Source organism: Rattus norvegicus, chromosome 18, assembly GCF_036323735.1.
Source record: "Rattus norvegicus strain BN/NHsdMcwi chromosome 18, GRCr8, whole genome shotgun sequence".
NCBI classification, from domain to species: Eukaryota; Metazoa; Chordata; class Mammalia; order Rodentia; family Muridae; genus Rattus; species Rattus norvegicus.
Genome location: NC_086036.1, coordinates 23,569,001 through 23,583,797, shown reverse-complemented (window position 1 = coordinate 23,583,797; position 14,797 = coordinate 23,569,001). Strand labels below are relative to the sequence as shown.

Sequence of the window (14,797 nt, the reverse complement as noted above, 5' to 3'; positions counted from 1 at the left end):
AACCACCCTTCATAGATCATAAACATGTTGATTAAAGGCGCTTACAGTCTTACATGATCTGAATCTGGCAGGAAGCTAGAATCTTACTGAGATACTCTGATCAGTTTCTTTTTTTTTCCCTTAAAGAATTATTTATTTATTTAATGTGAGTGATTGCACTGTCGATGTCTTCAGACACACCAGAAGAGGGCATCAGATCCCATTACAGATGGTTGTGAGCCACCATGTGGTTGCTGGGATTTGAACTCAGGACCTCTGGAAGAGCAGTCAGTGCTCTTAACCGCTGAGCCGTCTCTCCAGCCCTCTGATCAGCTTCTTTCTCGTTGCTGACAAAAGTGACAACATGCAAAAGTGATTTTCAGTGGCCGCTCGTACCTGGGTACTGCCGGATAGTGGACACAGAACTGGTGATAGGGGTGTAGGTGTGGGCAGCCAGCGGGTAGGCAGAGGGCGGGTAGGTTGGCAGGAAGTACTGGAACTGAACAGGAACCGAAGGTCTAGAAATACAGCACAGATTGCACGGAACAAAGTCAGTCTCTTCATGCAAAGGACCCCATGCCCCAGACCCCCTTGTCACAGTGCACAGCACTACAGTCTCCCAACTGTGTCCCAACTTTACATCAAAGGACAAAACCAAGAACCAGAAAGCAGTACATGGTTGCTATTAGTACACGTCAGTTAATGTTACAACAGGCTCCACAGATGACTTTTTTTTTTTTTTTTTGTTCTTTTTTTTTCAGAGCTGGGGACCGAACCCAGGGCCTTGCGCTTCCTAGGTAAGCGCTCTACCACTGAGCTAAATCCCCAACCCCCACAGATGACTTTTTTAAGACTTTAAGGATGTTTTCTAAGACAATAACCAAAAGAAGTGACAAAAGCCCAGGAGATGGGAAGTTCATTTGAGTCCCAGAGTTTGAGATGACTATGGGTACTTACACTATACTAAAGATCCCTTCTCTAGCCAATCAAGCAGCCAATGAACTATTCCACTTGATACACAGTTATATTGCTATTGTTGGAAAATTTAATCTAACATGCATAAAAAAAAACCCCTCTAATTTATAAAAACTAATTCAGAGACCAGAAAATAAGAAAATGAGATTTACTTTGTTTTTCTGATCTGAATACTTTCTTGATACCAAAAATGGTCAGAAAAGACAACAAATTTTACTCTATACTTAGACCGAAGAATTGTACACAAATTTGAATTATGCAGAGAAACAAGTCCATTACAATCACAGGAAGAAAATAATAACTCAGTCCCATTTGCTATTCATGCTTTACATATTTACAAAAACCCAAAGAAAGCAACTATTTGAAGCAGTTTAAAAATTTACAAAAACAGAAAAAATATCCGCAGCACACCCTTCAAGAACTAAAGGCTTAAAATAGAAAGAGAACTTCTATTCATCACACTGTAGACAGGATGGAATGGAATCTATCAAAGATTCCACTTAAGGCAGGGATAAGACAAGGAGGCTCGCCATCTCCCCTACCACTGTACTTTAATTTTGTTATTTACTTCATGTGTATGGATGTTCGGTCTGCATGTATGTATGTGTGCCATGTGCATACAGTGGCCTTGAAGGCCAGAGTGGGTTAAGATTCCCTGGAAGTGCAGTTAGAGATGGTTGCAGGCTGCCATGTGGGTGCTAGGAACTGAACTCAGATCCTCTGAAGAGCAGCCAGCCCCTAACTGCTGAGCCATCCCGCTAACATCATACTGAGAACTCTGGCTACTTCCTAAAATAAATGCAAATGAAAAGATGCTGTCTATATGCAACAAGTGAACAAACAATGGTCCTGCCTATTTGTAGATGAAATGTGAATGCTTGCATTGGGAATCTAAGAGAATATATAGAGTTTAGAGCTAATAAGAACATGTAGCTTGGTAGATGGACATATAAAGTAAAATATTAAGTAAAACCATAAATATTTCTAAAAGACTGACACTGTGGGGAAAGGAATACAGATATGGGACAGGGGTGAACTGAAGTGTCAGCATGTCTTCAAATGTCACTCGCTTCTGACCTTTGCCTGCAGCAAAGGCATGGAGGACCAACAATCTATAGCCAGAGCCAAGCAAAGGTTGAAATGCAGCTCTCCAAAGGATCCAAGGCCCCTGGAAAACAACAGACTCCTGGGCTCAATGGATATGTGTTGTGGGAAATAAAGGAAGGGCTAGAGAGGAAGGGAGATGGTGAATCCCACAAGTGTGGTCTTGAGGTTATCCCAAAGGAGTCCATCTTAACTCCAAATAAAAGGCAGCAATGACTGAAATTAAGTCCCTTGCCTGCTAGTTAACAAAACTAAATTCATAGGCTCTGACATTCAAAGTCAAACAAAACTCAAATACATAAATATATACAGGAAAGTCTCTTCACCTCAGAAAGCCAATCATGATATGGAAGAAGCAACAGAAAAGTCAGTCCTTTGCAAATACTGTAACTAATTCAGCCATGAATTACCAGAAAATACAATGATTGAATAAAAAGTCATAGCTTCAAAGTTGTTGTCATTGACACAGGGTTTCACTGTCTTCCTGGCTGTCCTGGAATTCTTTATGTAGACCAAGCTGGTCTCAGACTCACAGAGATTTGATCCCCCACACACCCCCCTCCAGACTAGAAAATGACCGATGAACACCTCCACCCTCATTTACTAACTATAATAACCTGGCAACCACAGGACTATAGCCAGCATGTGCTTTGTAATGGTGAGAATGAACCATTCCAAAAATGCACAGCCGCAATCTAATGGTGAGGACACAATACGACAAAACCACAAACTGCTACTGTACAATGTAACTGGGCTGTCAATGCTACAATGAAGGTGTAGAAAAGAGAACTGATGGCTATACGATCATTTCAACTCTCCGTAATTGCTTACAATATACTGCGCCTAAGAGAAACAGATATAAGTACTTATGGAGAAAGGTTGTGATCCCGCAACCCATATTCTAAAAATGGTTAAAAAACAAAACACCAAACCCAGAAACAAAACAAAACTTAACACAACCAAGAAATGGATACTAGGAGAATACCCACCAGAAGAATAATGGCTTGATAACAATTGTGCACTTTATAACACTAAAATAGAAATCCAATAGTGTATTATTTTCAGAGGGGAAAGCAAAGACAATATCATGAAAGATGAGGGCGACTGAGACATTGCCTCCTACCTGTTGTCATTTCGGGTTTCCATGGCCACAGGATTTGGAGAGGCCCGATGGCCGGAAATGGGGATCAGGCTGCTCCTCTCGGAAGGGTAATCAGGCTGGATCCGAGGGGAAGTGTGTGTGATCTGCTGGGGCACCACCTTAGCTAACGACAATAAAGCATCAATTCCATTACTACTCACGGGCAAGCTGGACATGTGAGTAGAATCCTTATAAATGCCTACAGTTTGCCTTCACCAACCAGGCCTTTTACTTGCAGCCTGGCTTTTTGGGGATCCCAAGATTGAACTAATTAGAGGTTTAAGAAATTCACTGATGTGCACGCAAGAGCATCTCTAGAATTAGTATGAAAAATGAGCATGGTGGCGTGAACCTGAGGGATGGAGATAGTCTTCCCTTGGAAGATAAAAACCAGGAGATGCCTGGGGCTCACGGGCCAGCAAACCTAGCCTAATTGGCAAGTTCCAGGTGAGTAAGAGACCCTGGTCAAAATATAAGGTGGACAGTTCTCATGAAACAACTGTTCTAGTCTCCACAACTACTTATGTACATGCGCGCGTGTATGTGTACACACGTACACACGTACACACACACACACACACACCTCTCAGCATAATATTTTGATATAAAATGGCAATGATTTTAGAAGAAACTAGAAGATAGTCATGAAGCACCTTGGGACAGCACTCACATGAATGAGGTGATCAACTGTTCGATCCTCCCTACTGCTTCCTGTTGGATTTCACCTTACAGTCTACCAAATTTCTCCAAAGTTTAAGTTCTCCTCAGTTCAGACTTTGAGTTATGTTTCTAACTGCGTCAGCAAAGTTAACTTCAATTTCTTACTATACAGGGTACATTCAAGTACAGCTTGATTTAAAGTCAAATCTGGGTTGGTGAGATGGTCCAGTGGTGAGGGCACTTGTCTGGAAGTTTGGCAACCTGAGCTTGATCTTTGGGACCCACCCACGTGGTGACAAAAGGGAACTTACTCTCCCCAGGTATCTCCTGTTGTCATATAGACATACAGAATAATTAGTCAAGTCCAAGAAAGTCTGCGTACTCGGGAGACTGTCATTTAGTTTGCCTCTACTTCTTAATGCCAAACATAAAGGGCAAGTTAATATTAAAAGTCAAAGTCGAGAGGTGGAGGCGGCTGGCTGAGCACTTAAAGAGCCCCCATGCGGTGGCTCACAACCACTGCTAATCCAACCGCATGAGGGTCAACATTCTTGTCTGGTCTTTGTGGGCACCATGCATGCAAGTGGTACATATACATACAACTCAGCAAACATACACACACAAAGCAAGTAATTCTTTAATCAATAGTAACGGGGCAATCCTTCCCAGGGTTGGCCTGATCCTCCCCTCCATGCATGCTCTCCAAGTCCCCAAAACAGAGCTGGGTCCCACATCTAGTGTCTTGCCACCCCTGCCTCTAGGCTTCTACAAGTTCTCCCAGCCCCACCTGGCTACAACCTACAGACCCTTCTCAAGACACATCCCACCGTTCTTTCCAGTCAGATCCTGCACATCCTTCACCAGGGCCCAGTGCCTGTCCTGTGCAAGCACCCTCTCCAACTGCCTGATCTACCCCCAAATCCAGGCTTACACCAGGACATGCACCATGTATGCCAGCCCAGGTTCCCATGTCTGCCTAACTTCATTCCACTTAAGCCATGTCCAACCTCAAGGCCTAACCTGGCCTGCACATCCTAGGTTCTGCCCCAACCTACTCTGCTCATATCGAATAGAAGTAATTAAAGAAGTCCATATACCTAGATCTCATCCTAAAAATATAAACAATATAAACGGTCAAGGTAGTATCTACCCCAGACTCATCAGTCCTATAATAATGGTCCCAAAGAGGACTGCCTGAAGATGAGGCCCAGAATTAAAAAAAAAAAAACAAAAAAATAAAACAATAAAAAACATCATCGGGCTGGAGAGATGGCTCAGCGGTTAAGAGCACTGACTGCTCTTCCAGAGGTCCTGAGTTCAAATCCCAGCAACCACATGGTGGCTCACAACCATCTGTAACAGGGATCCGATGCCCTCTTCTGGTGTGTCTGAAGACAGCTACAGTGTATTCATATACATGAAATAAACAAAATCTTAAAAAAAAAAAAAACAAAAAAAACATCATCAAAGAAATTAAAAAGTTTAAAGAATGTAAAGCAGCTCAATGACTTTAAAGAGAATAAAATGCCTGAATGGTGCCCAAGGAGACACAAACACAAGGCTGATGGAAATGACAGAAAATACATCATTTGAAAACTGAATTCAATAAACAGAAACATGGCAACTCCAGGCGAGATGAAGCTAGAACTGGAAATCCCTACCAGTCTAACAGGCAACGCAAGCAAAGTCTTACACGGAGAACCAAGCAAGCAGAATATCAGGACCTGAAGACAAAGTAAGAGGAACTAGAGAAATAAGCAAAGAATATGAAAACAAAACAAACCAGGAAAGGAACACACAGGAAACGTGGGATATCATGAAAAGACCAAGGTCTGAGTTAGAGAAGAGACAAGGGCAAGAATCCCAGGTCAATGACACAGACCAATGGCCAAGAAGACCACTGAAGAAAATGTCTCAAACTAAAGAAGGTCACACCCAAACAGATATAAGCGCATACGAGACAAACAAACAAGACCAGAAAAGAACATCCCAACAGAACATCCTAGTCAAGCCACCAAGGGAGAGAACAAAGAGAGAGAGAGTAATGAAAGGTGCAAGAGAAAACAAAACAAAACACAAGTCACATGTAAAAAAAAAATCCATCAGAATACCAGCTGATTTCTCAGTGGAAACTCTGAAGCCGGAAGAGCCTAAAGCCATGCATTCCACATCCTGAGAGACTGCTAACCTACACTAACTACCACGTCCTGAGAGACTGCTAACCTACACTAACTACCACATCCTGAGAGACTGCTAACCTACACTAACTACCACGTCCTGAGAGACTGCTAACCTACACTAACTACCACGTCCTGAGAGACTGCTAACCTACACTAACTACCACATCCTGAGAGACTGCTAACCTACACTAACTACCACGTCCTGAGAGACTGCTAACCTACACTAACTACCACATCCTGAGAGACTGCTAACCTACACTAACTACCACGTCCTGAGAGACTGCTAACCTACACTAACTACCACGTCCTGAGAGACTGCTAACCTACACTAACTACCACGTCCTGAGAGATTGCTAACCTACACTAACTACCAACGTCCTGAGAGACTGCTAACCTACACTAATTACCCAGCAAACTGTCTGCCACAGCTGCCTGTGATAAAGAACAGCACCATCAAAAAATAATAAAAACACACGTACAATCAACATACACCTTTCAATAATAACTTTATATATTAATGGACTAAATTCTCCAATCAAAAGACACTGCCTGAACTGATCAAGAAACAATTCATTGATCTAGTGTCTATAAGAAGTATGGCTTTGAAGGTAGGCATTGCTGTAGAGTGAAGGATGGACAACTGTACTCCTATCAACTAGAAGGGGACACAGCAGGAATCCTAGTATCTTGACAAAACAGACATCAATACAACACTTATCAGAAGAGATAAAGAAGTGCACTTCATCCTAGTCCAGGGACCAGTTAACCAAGAGGGCATTACTATTCTAAACCTAATGCACCAAACTCTGGGGGATCCAGTTTCTTAGAAAGTCTACTACTGGAATTAAAGACACAGACCAACATCATTCACTGATACAAAGTGATTGATTTCAATAGCCATGTTCCTCAATAGATATGTCATCTGAACAGAAACTAAGAGGAAACCATCAGAGAGAAATGACAACATACACCCACTAGACTTAACAGAGTACCGCACCCAAATAACATACACTTCATTCAGCTGCACCAGGAGAGTTCTCAAGACAAGACCACACCCTAGGACATAAAACGAATTTTAACAAATTCAGAAAGATTAAAATAATCTCGCATATCCTCTTTGACTGTAACACAATAAAACTTAAAATCAATAGCAAATAAATCTCTGATAAGTACACAAACTTATGGAGATCAACAACTCATTACTATGAATGATGAATGGTCAAAAAGAAATTAATGGGACACATTAAAAACAGTTCTAAGGGTTGGGGATTTAGCTCAGTGGTAGAGCGCTTGCCTAGCAAGCGCAAGGCCCTGGGTTCAGTTCCCAGCTCCGAAAAAAAGAAAAAAAAAAAAAAAAACAGTTCTAAAAGGGAAGAAGCTCTAATTCCTATATTAAAGAAATCAAAAAGAGCAAATGACTTACTGATAAACTAAAAAAACCTGAAAAACAAGAACCAGGCTAAAACTGACTGGCAAAAAGTAGTAAAAAACCAAAGTCAAAATTAACAAAATAGAAACAAAGAAATAATACAAATACTCAATGAATCCCAGAATTTACCAGCTTGTCCAGAAGATAAACAAGACTGACAGACCCTTGGTCCAACTACCCAGAAGAGAGGGAGAGAGGGCCCAAATTAAGATTCATAAACAAACAAACAACATCACAGAAGACACCCCTAACGTTAGAAATGTTATAAAGAAATACTTTCAAAGCATGTGGGAAAACCTAAATAAATGGATTTCTACATTCAGCCTAATCACCAAGAAGAGATCAACAACCTAAGCAGACCCATAATAACTGAGATGCAGATGATCATAAAAACACTTCTAACTAAAAGAAAGGCAGCCCAGACAGAGTCACTGCAGAAAGTCCACCAGATTTTCAAACAAGATCTATGGCTAGCCAGAAAGGAACAGAAACAGAAAAATTCACCTGTACTCAGTTACACATCATCTTTAACAAAGCCACGCCTCCAAATCCTTCCCAAACAGTTCTACTAACTGGGGATATTGAGGTCTCTGCTACTGCTCCAGTGACATGTTGGCCTGCCTGGGGCCATGCTTCATGCCATGATGGTTATGGACTCTAACCTCAAATTATAGGCCTTCGATAAACTCTTCTATAGATTGTCTTGGTCACAGTGTCTTCTCACAGGGGAAGAAAAGTAACTGAGAAAATTATGACCAAGTTGGCTTTACCACAGAGATGCAGGGATGGTTTAACATATGCAATTCAGTAAATTTAACAATCATATTAAGACTTAGATACAGAAAAGCCTTTGATACAATATAACATGCCTTCATGATAAAAGTCCTAAGAGGGTATTACTAGATGAGATACATCACAAAATAGTAAAATCGATGGAAGAGAAACCTACAAACAACATCATCCTAAATAAAAACTTGAAGCAATACCACTGAAATCAGGAATGAGACTTTCCTTTTAAATACTGTGCTTGAAGCACTAGCAAGACAAGAGGAGGAAATTAAAGAATCAATTTGTAAAAATCATTACCTTTTCTATACACCACTGTGACAGCCAATATTATGTTGATGGCTAACTTTATATAAGTTTAAATTTCTCGGCTGAAGAAAACTATAAAGCAAAAGTGGACTTCTAAATTGTAAGTGCTGTCAAGGGTTGGTTTTTATTACTGCCTGGCCTTATACTGTGTTTGATACAAGGTAATGGGTCAGAAGGCCAACCGCCTATTTCCGCTTCTGTAAACAAAAGCTTGCTTTGCACAAGATGAGAGTCTGCTTGCAGGAGAAGAGATCGTAACTTTGTGTTCTTTGCCTTTATAAACCCTTAACTGAATTCTTAACATTTAAGAATTCTGAATTCTCTTCTTTCAATAAAAGCCTCTTCTTTGTTAGAATGTATTCATGGTCAGACTGGTGAATCTGTGAACCCCAGACCATAACCACCCCTAACAAGCATGGAGAGAAAGAGTTCACAAACACACTCTTAAGTCACAAGTTTAAAAGAAAATAAAGTAGGAATAAACCTAACCAAGGAGGTAAAAAGACCTAGACAATAAAAATGTTAAATATCAAGAAAGTAGAATATGTAAAGATGTCTTATGTTCATGGATTGGTATGATTAATATGGTGAAAAAGGTTATTCTACCAAAAGCCATTTACAGACCCAATACAATCCTAATTAAAACCCCATCTCATTCTTCACAGGAATAAGAAAAAATAAAACAAACAAAACAACCCAACTGTCCTCTAAAATTCATTTAGAACCACAAAAGACCCCAGATGGCCAAAACAATCCTGAGTAAAACAGAACAACAACCCTGGACTGGGGAGATTACCACACTAAAGCTTAAGACGTATTAGAGTGTCACAGCACTGAAAACAGGCCCAGCACAAAACAGACGTGGACGGAGACCAACAGAGAAGGCTGAAGAATAGAACATGAGTACATGTTCCACAGCCATCCAATATAAAATTGATTCCCTACATTGGGAAAAGATAGCCTCTTTCACAAATGGAGCTGGGACAAATGGATGTTCCCACTAGAAGAATGAAATTAGACACACATCTATCATCTTGCACAAAAAACTAATTCCAAATGGATCAAAAGACCCAGGGGTAAAACCTCACAGTTGGAAGATAGGCAGTACTCTCTACAGGATACAGGTGTTGGAAAGGACTGAATAGAATTACGTTTGTTCAGGAACTGAGGCCAACACATGGGAAAGCTTCTGAACATATAAAGAAATGACCAACCAGCTGAAGAGGATGTCCACAGAACGGGAGAGAACATTTGCTAAATATTCATCTGATAGAAGATCACTATATATTCTGCATAATATATACATAATATATACAGCTTAAAAGGAAAGGGTGAAAACAAAAAGACAACTCCTTTAAGAAAATCCGCTTGTGGTCTAAACAGAGAATTCTCTAAAGAATTAAAAATGGCTAAGGAAAATCTCCAAAGTAGTTCACTGTCTCTAGCAACTTGGGAAATACAAAATCAAAACAACTTTTGAGATTTCATCTTACCCCAGGTAAAATGGCAAACATCAACATTGGAGAGGATTTGGGGGAAGTGAACCCTTAGACTGTTTGAGGGATTGCAAACTGGTCCAGCTATTTTTGAAAGGCATGTGGAGAACCCTCAGAAAGCTAAGTACAGCTACCATAGGACTTGGCCACACCACACCTTGTCACGTGCCTAGAGGACTCAGCGTCCTACTCTGAAGACCCTGCTAGGCGTGCTGTTCACTGCCCTCAGGTCACAATGGCGAAGAAAAGTAAATGTCCTACAACTGATGAAGGATTCAGGAAAATGGTGTATGACTACACATGGAATACTTTCCAGCTGCCTACGAAGAAAAATGTAATCATGGAATTTTCAGGTAAATGAGTGGACCTACGAAACACCATGAGTGAGGAAACCCAACCCAGAAAGGCCAATATTGCATGCACTGCAATGTGGTTTGGAAGTCCAAGTCTTCAGGTGTGAACATACATGTATATGACCTGTAGTAACTATGGAAAGCAGCAAAGTAAAGAGAGACCATAGGGACGGGGAAGCAACACAGAGAGAATACGATGTTCCAAATGACTTGAGGGAAAAGAGGAAAATGGAGGGCTAATTTTATTAGGATGGGGGAAGGGGATAAATATCAAAGGAGGGGGGTAAGTAGAATAATATTTGAATGTTAATTATTATTTATCTACCTAAAACTACATTAGGTCTGTAAGTCCTGTAAAGTACACACACACACACACACACACACACACACACACACACACACACACACACACACGCTCTCTCTGTTTCTCTCTCTCTCTCTCTCTCTCTCTCTCTCTCTCTCTCTCTCTCAATGAAAATTTCCCATCTGGGCTGACAATGGTTTCCCCAAACATACACATATCCAACAAAAATCCTAACACCAGAAACGAGCAGTCTGTCTGTGTTGGTCAGGGTTGTCTAAGAGACTCCTGAAGCACAGACTCTCTCTGAAGTCCTTGGCTGGCCCCTATAAGTGAAAAGTCTATTTCAGAAGCTCCACCTACTTTAGAAACAGGGCACAGTGGACTCATGCTGGGTCTGACCTGAAAGTTTCCTCCATGAGGAGTAGCTTTCATGGTATCAGAAGTCTCCAGTCAAACTTCCGAGGCAGAAAAGCAAAGAACTGTTCTATCCAGCTATGCCGTGCATGACCCACAACAATGACCAGCATGGCATGATAATCCTCAGGGTGCATTAATGCACACATATGTAGCATTACATACAGGTGGGAGGCAAAAGCTCTTTAGTTGACTTATGGCCCTCTTAACATGAAGGAAATTATGTCTAGTACTAGAAATCTAGCCAATTTCCTAGGGTTAGGAAAGTCGTGGATCTTAGAGGAAAACCAACAACCACCACTTTACTAAACCAGTGTTAGTCCCCAACTACATACTTATCCTTATATCCAGATAAGTGTAGAGTTCAGTCATCATCAAAGAAACTTTTTTCAACAGACCATTACAGAAAACACAACCCACAACTGATTAATTAGGAGCTCATGTGGAACTCAGTCCCCACAGATAACCCACAGAGACAACACAATTCTTGTACCTGCGGCTCTGAGACTGTTGTGGAGAAGGGGGAAGGTTTGTAGAAACCAGTGGAACGGCTCTATTCTGAGACCCATGAAGTCTTATCAACCAGACCTAAACAATGACTGTACCAACGGACATGCTCACATGGAAGGGAGAAAACTGGGGTCACAACCCTAGACAAACAACTACTATAACTGGGGAAAGCTGAGAGTAGGTAAACGATCAAGCTGCCCCAAGTTATCCAGTAGCAAGTGGACAGCCCTGAGATCATGCACACACTGGTAACGTATGAACAGAGCAGGTTGTATTTAGGAATATGTGTAACAATATTTATATATGTATACATAACAATATTTATATATGTATACATAACAATGTTTATATATGTATACATAACAATGTTTACATATGTATACATGACAATATTCACATAAGTATACATAATAATATTCACATATGTATACATAACAATATTCACATATGTATACATAACAATATTCACATATGTATACATAACAATGTTTATATATGTATACATAACAGTGTTTATATATGTATACATAACAATGTTTATATATGTATACATAACAATGTTTATATATGTATACATAACAATATTTATATATGTATACATAACAATGTTTATATATGTATACATAACAATAATTTAAAAAAGAGGCATGAATTTCAAAGAGGAAGAGGAGGGGGCTGGAAGGAGGAAAGGGAAGGAGAAAATTATGCATTTTAATCTCAAAACATAAAAAATTATTAAGAACAGATGATGCAGAAGCAAGCTAGAATGACTGTGATGTTATAGAAAAGAAAGAGCTAAGCTATAATCAGTGATTTGAATAAACTCAGATAGAAAAAAAACAATAAAATAAAAGTTTAATTCTGGAGGGTGGGAGATGGTAAAGGGTTTGCTAAAACTTTAGGTTTAGAAACCATGGAAAAAGGTGAGCACAGCACTGTGGCCTGTAATCCAACCGACAAGAGATGGGCAAATTCCTGGGGCTCACTGGCCAACTAGCAGTCAGAATAGAAAGCTCCAGGTTCAGTGACTGACACTGTTTCAAAACCTGAGGTGGCTGCATGTATACTGACCACAGACACACGGACACACACACACTGAGTAAACAACGTCAAATTCAGAGTGGCTTTGACAATCAACAATAAGGAAACAATCCTACCACCTCTGACAGGAAGGCCTGGTCATATGGGCTGCAAATTCCTCAAAGGCTTTTGTGGGAAATGTCCAACACTTACCAACTGGGATATTTGAAGTGGTCACAGCAGTAGCGTGGGATGAATGGGAGGAGGGCATTGTCATGGTAACAATTGTACTTGTGGGAGCCTGTGTGTGCGACACAGATCCTGAAAAGAGGGTAAAAAACATCCTTAACAGCAGTTTCCCTGTATACACTGCAGACTCCTCAAACCCTTGGGAAAGCTCTTGGGGAAGAGAGAATTTTCCCCTGAAGGTGAAAAATGAGAACCGTGCCCAGCACACTTGCCTTCTTTCTGCCTGGCACACTGACAGAGCAGGATCACTGACTTACCAGCTGTGGTTGCTGAAGGAAGCGTGTTGGTTGCCAGAATAGGTGCTACTGTAGCTGCAGCCACTGGTGTGCCGGTGCTAAAGATGGTTTTCTGTGAGGGGACCCCATAACAGTTATACACAGGAATATTTTCTATTTGACTCTAGCCGGAGTCTAGTTTATCCCACAGGCGGTTAACCCGTTTTTACCTGAGCCATTGTATGGAGCTGCTGTTTTGGCGTTCCTAGTGCAGGATGAGAAGGCAGTGTGATTCTCGTCGTCACATCCCGAGACTGTGCAGGACGCTGGATACTAATGGCTGCAGATGGTGGGTGCTGGATAGATAACGTGGGCCGACTGTGGGGAAGAAGGTACCATGTGACTTCTAAGTTCTCCCAGACACAGCAAAGGTAGTCAAGGAAGGCATCTTATCCTTCTGATCATACAAACTTTAAGTTTCAGGTAAGACAATAATGAAATAAGTGGCCCTTGGGTTTCTTTCTTGTGGCTGACTGCCATCTTGTTTCTAAGGATAGCAATATACACCAAAAAAATGTATAATTTAACCCATAGTCACGATGCAGTTAACACTTTTGAGAATTTCTTATACATTTATTTAATCTGTGTATGTAAGCACACATATGCTATAGAGTATGTGTGGAGATCAGAGGACAATTTGTAGTTATTTTTCTTCTTCTACTATGTGGGTTCTGAGATTAAGCTCAGGGTATCAGGTATAGAGGGAGCTTCACATTCTGAATCATCTTTCTGGTCCACCATTTCCCCCCCCAATGCTACAGAAGTAAACCAAAAGAGTCTTGAGTATGCTAACAAGGGCTTACCACTACCTATGTTTGACCCGGGCCTTCTAAGACAAGGTCTACTTTGTTACCCAGACTGGCCTTGAACTTGAGATCTTTGCCTTCTAAGTTCCAGGATTTTGGATGATACTTGGTGACAGTTGAAAGAACATACTTATAACAATCACACTTTGCTGTGGAAAATACCAAAGACAGACAATGACGTTCTCTTATATATTTGGTTGTGAGCCTAGCCTTTTTAACGGATAAGCCATCTCTCCAGCCCAACAATGAAGTTCTCATGTTATGTATTTTTGACAAGCTTCCTAAGGAAAGATTACAAGTAACTATGATTCGTCTATATAGACATTTGAAGTCCTGACCTTCCCCTAGTTCTATACCATCTGTACTCAGTGGAAGAACCTCACTGCAATACAGGCTGTGGTTCTAACGGACTAGTAAGGGACGCAAGCACACACTGTCACTAGGCTCACTGGTAGCTACAAAACTGGAATGACGGCAAGACTCAAGTTGGCTTCAGAGAAAGGGGATCTTATAGGACTGCACTGAGTAGTGGGGTGGGGCATGCCCGAATTCTATGCCTCAAGAACTGAGGCACAAGATTCACAAGGATCATCTGTGCCCGGAGTTCCAGACCAGCCTGAGAAACACTAGACCAAGACCCTGTTTCATAAACAAAGAACAAACAATGGAACAAGCAAGCATATTTAGGGACTATGTAGCTATTTGAGAAGAAAAATTTGGATCCATACCTCATGGTTTACCAGGATAAATACTGAAAGAATCAAAGACTTTTGGCGACTAAAAGTATACATGGTGGGAGAATTCTTT

At 40.9% G+C, this 14,797-nt stretch overlaps 1 protein-coding gene across 10 annotated transcripts in view; it reads right to left on the bottom strand.

Moving 5' to 3' along the window:
- Sap130 (Sin3A associated protein 130) overlaps positions 1-14,797 on the bottom strand; it is a 101,068-nt gene that overhangs the window by 36,043 nt on the left and 50,228 nt on the right. For all 10 annotated transcript variants that reach the window (XM_006254605.4, XM_006254606.5, XM_017601086.3 and 7 more), the window contains exons 8-12: positions 13,355-13,502; positions 13,167-13,257; positions 12,874-12,981; positions 3,182-3,323; positions 376-497 (exon numbers count right to left, since the gene is read on the bottom strand). In XM_006254605.4, coding sequence (XP_006254667.1) covers positions 376-497; positions 3,182-3,323; positions 12,874-12,981; positions 13,167-13,257; positions 13,355-13,502 — 611 coding nt within the window. The remainder of the gene's footprint in view (positions 1-375; positions 498-3,181; positions 3,324-12,873; positions 12,982-13,166; positions 13,258-13,354; positions 13,503-14,797) is intronic.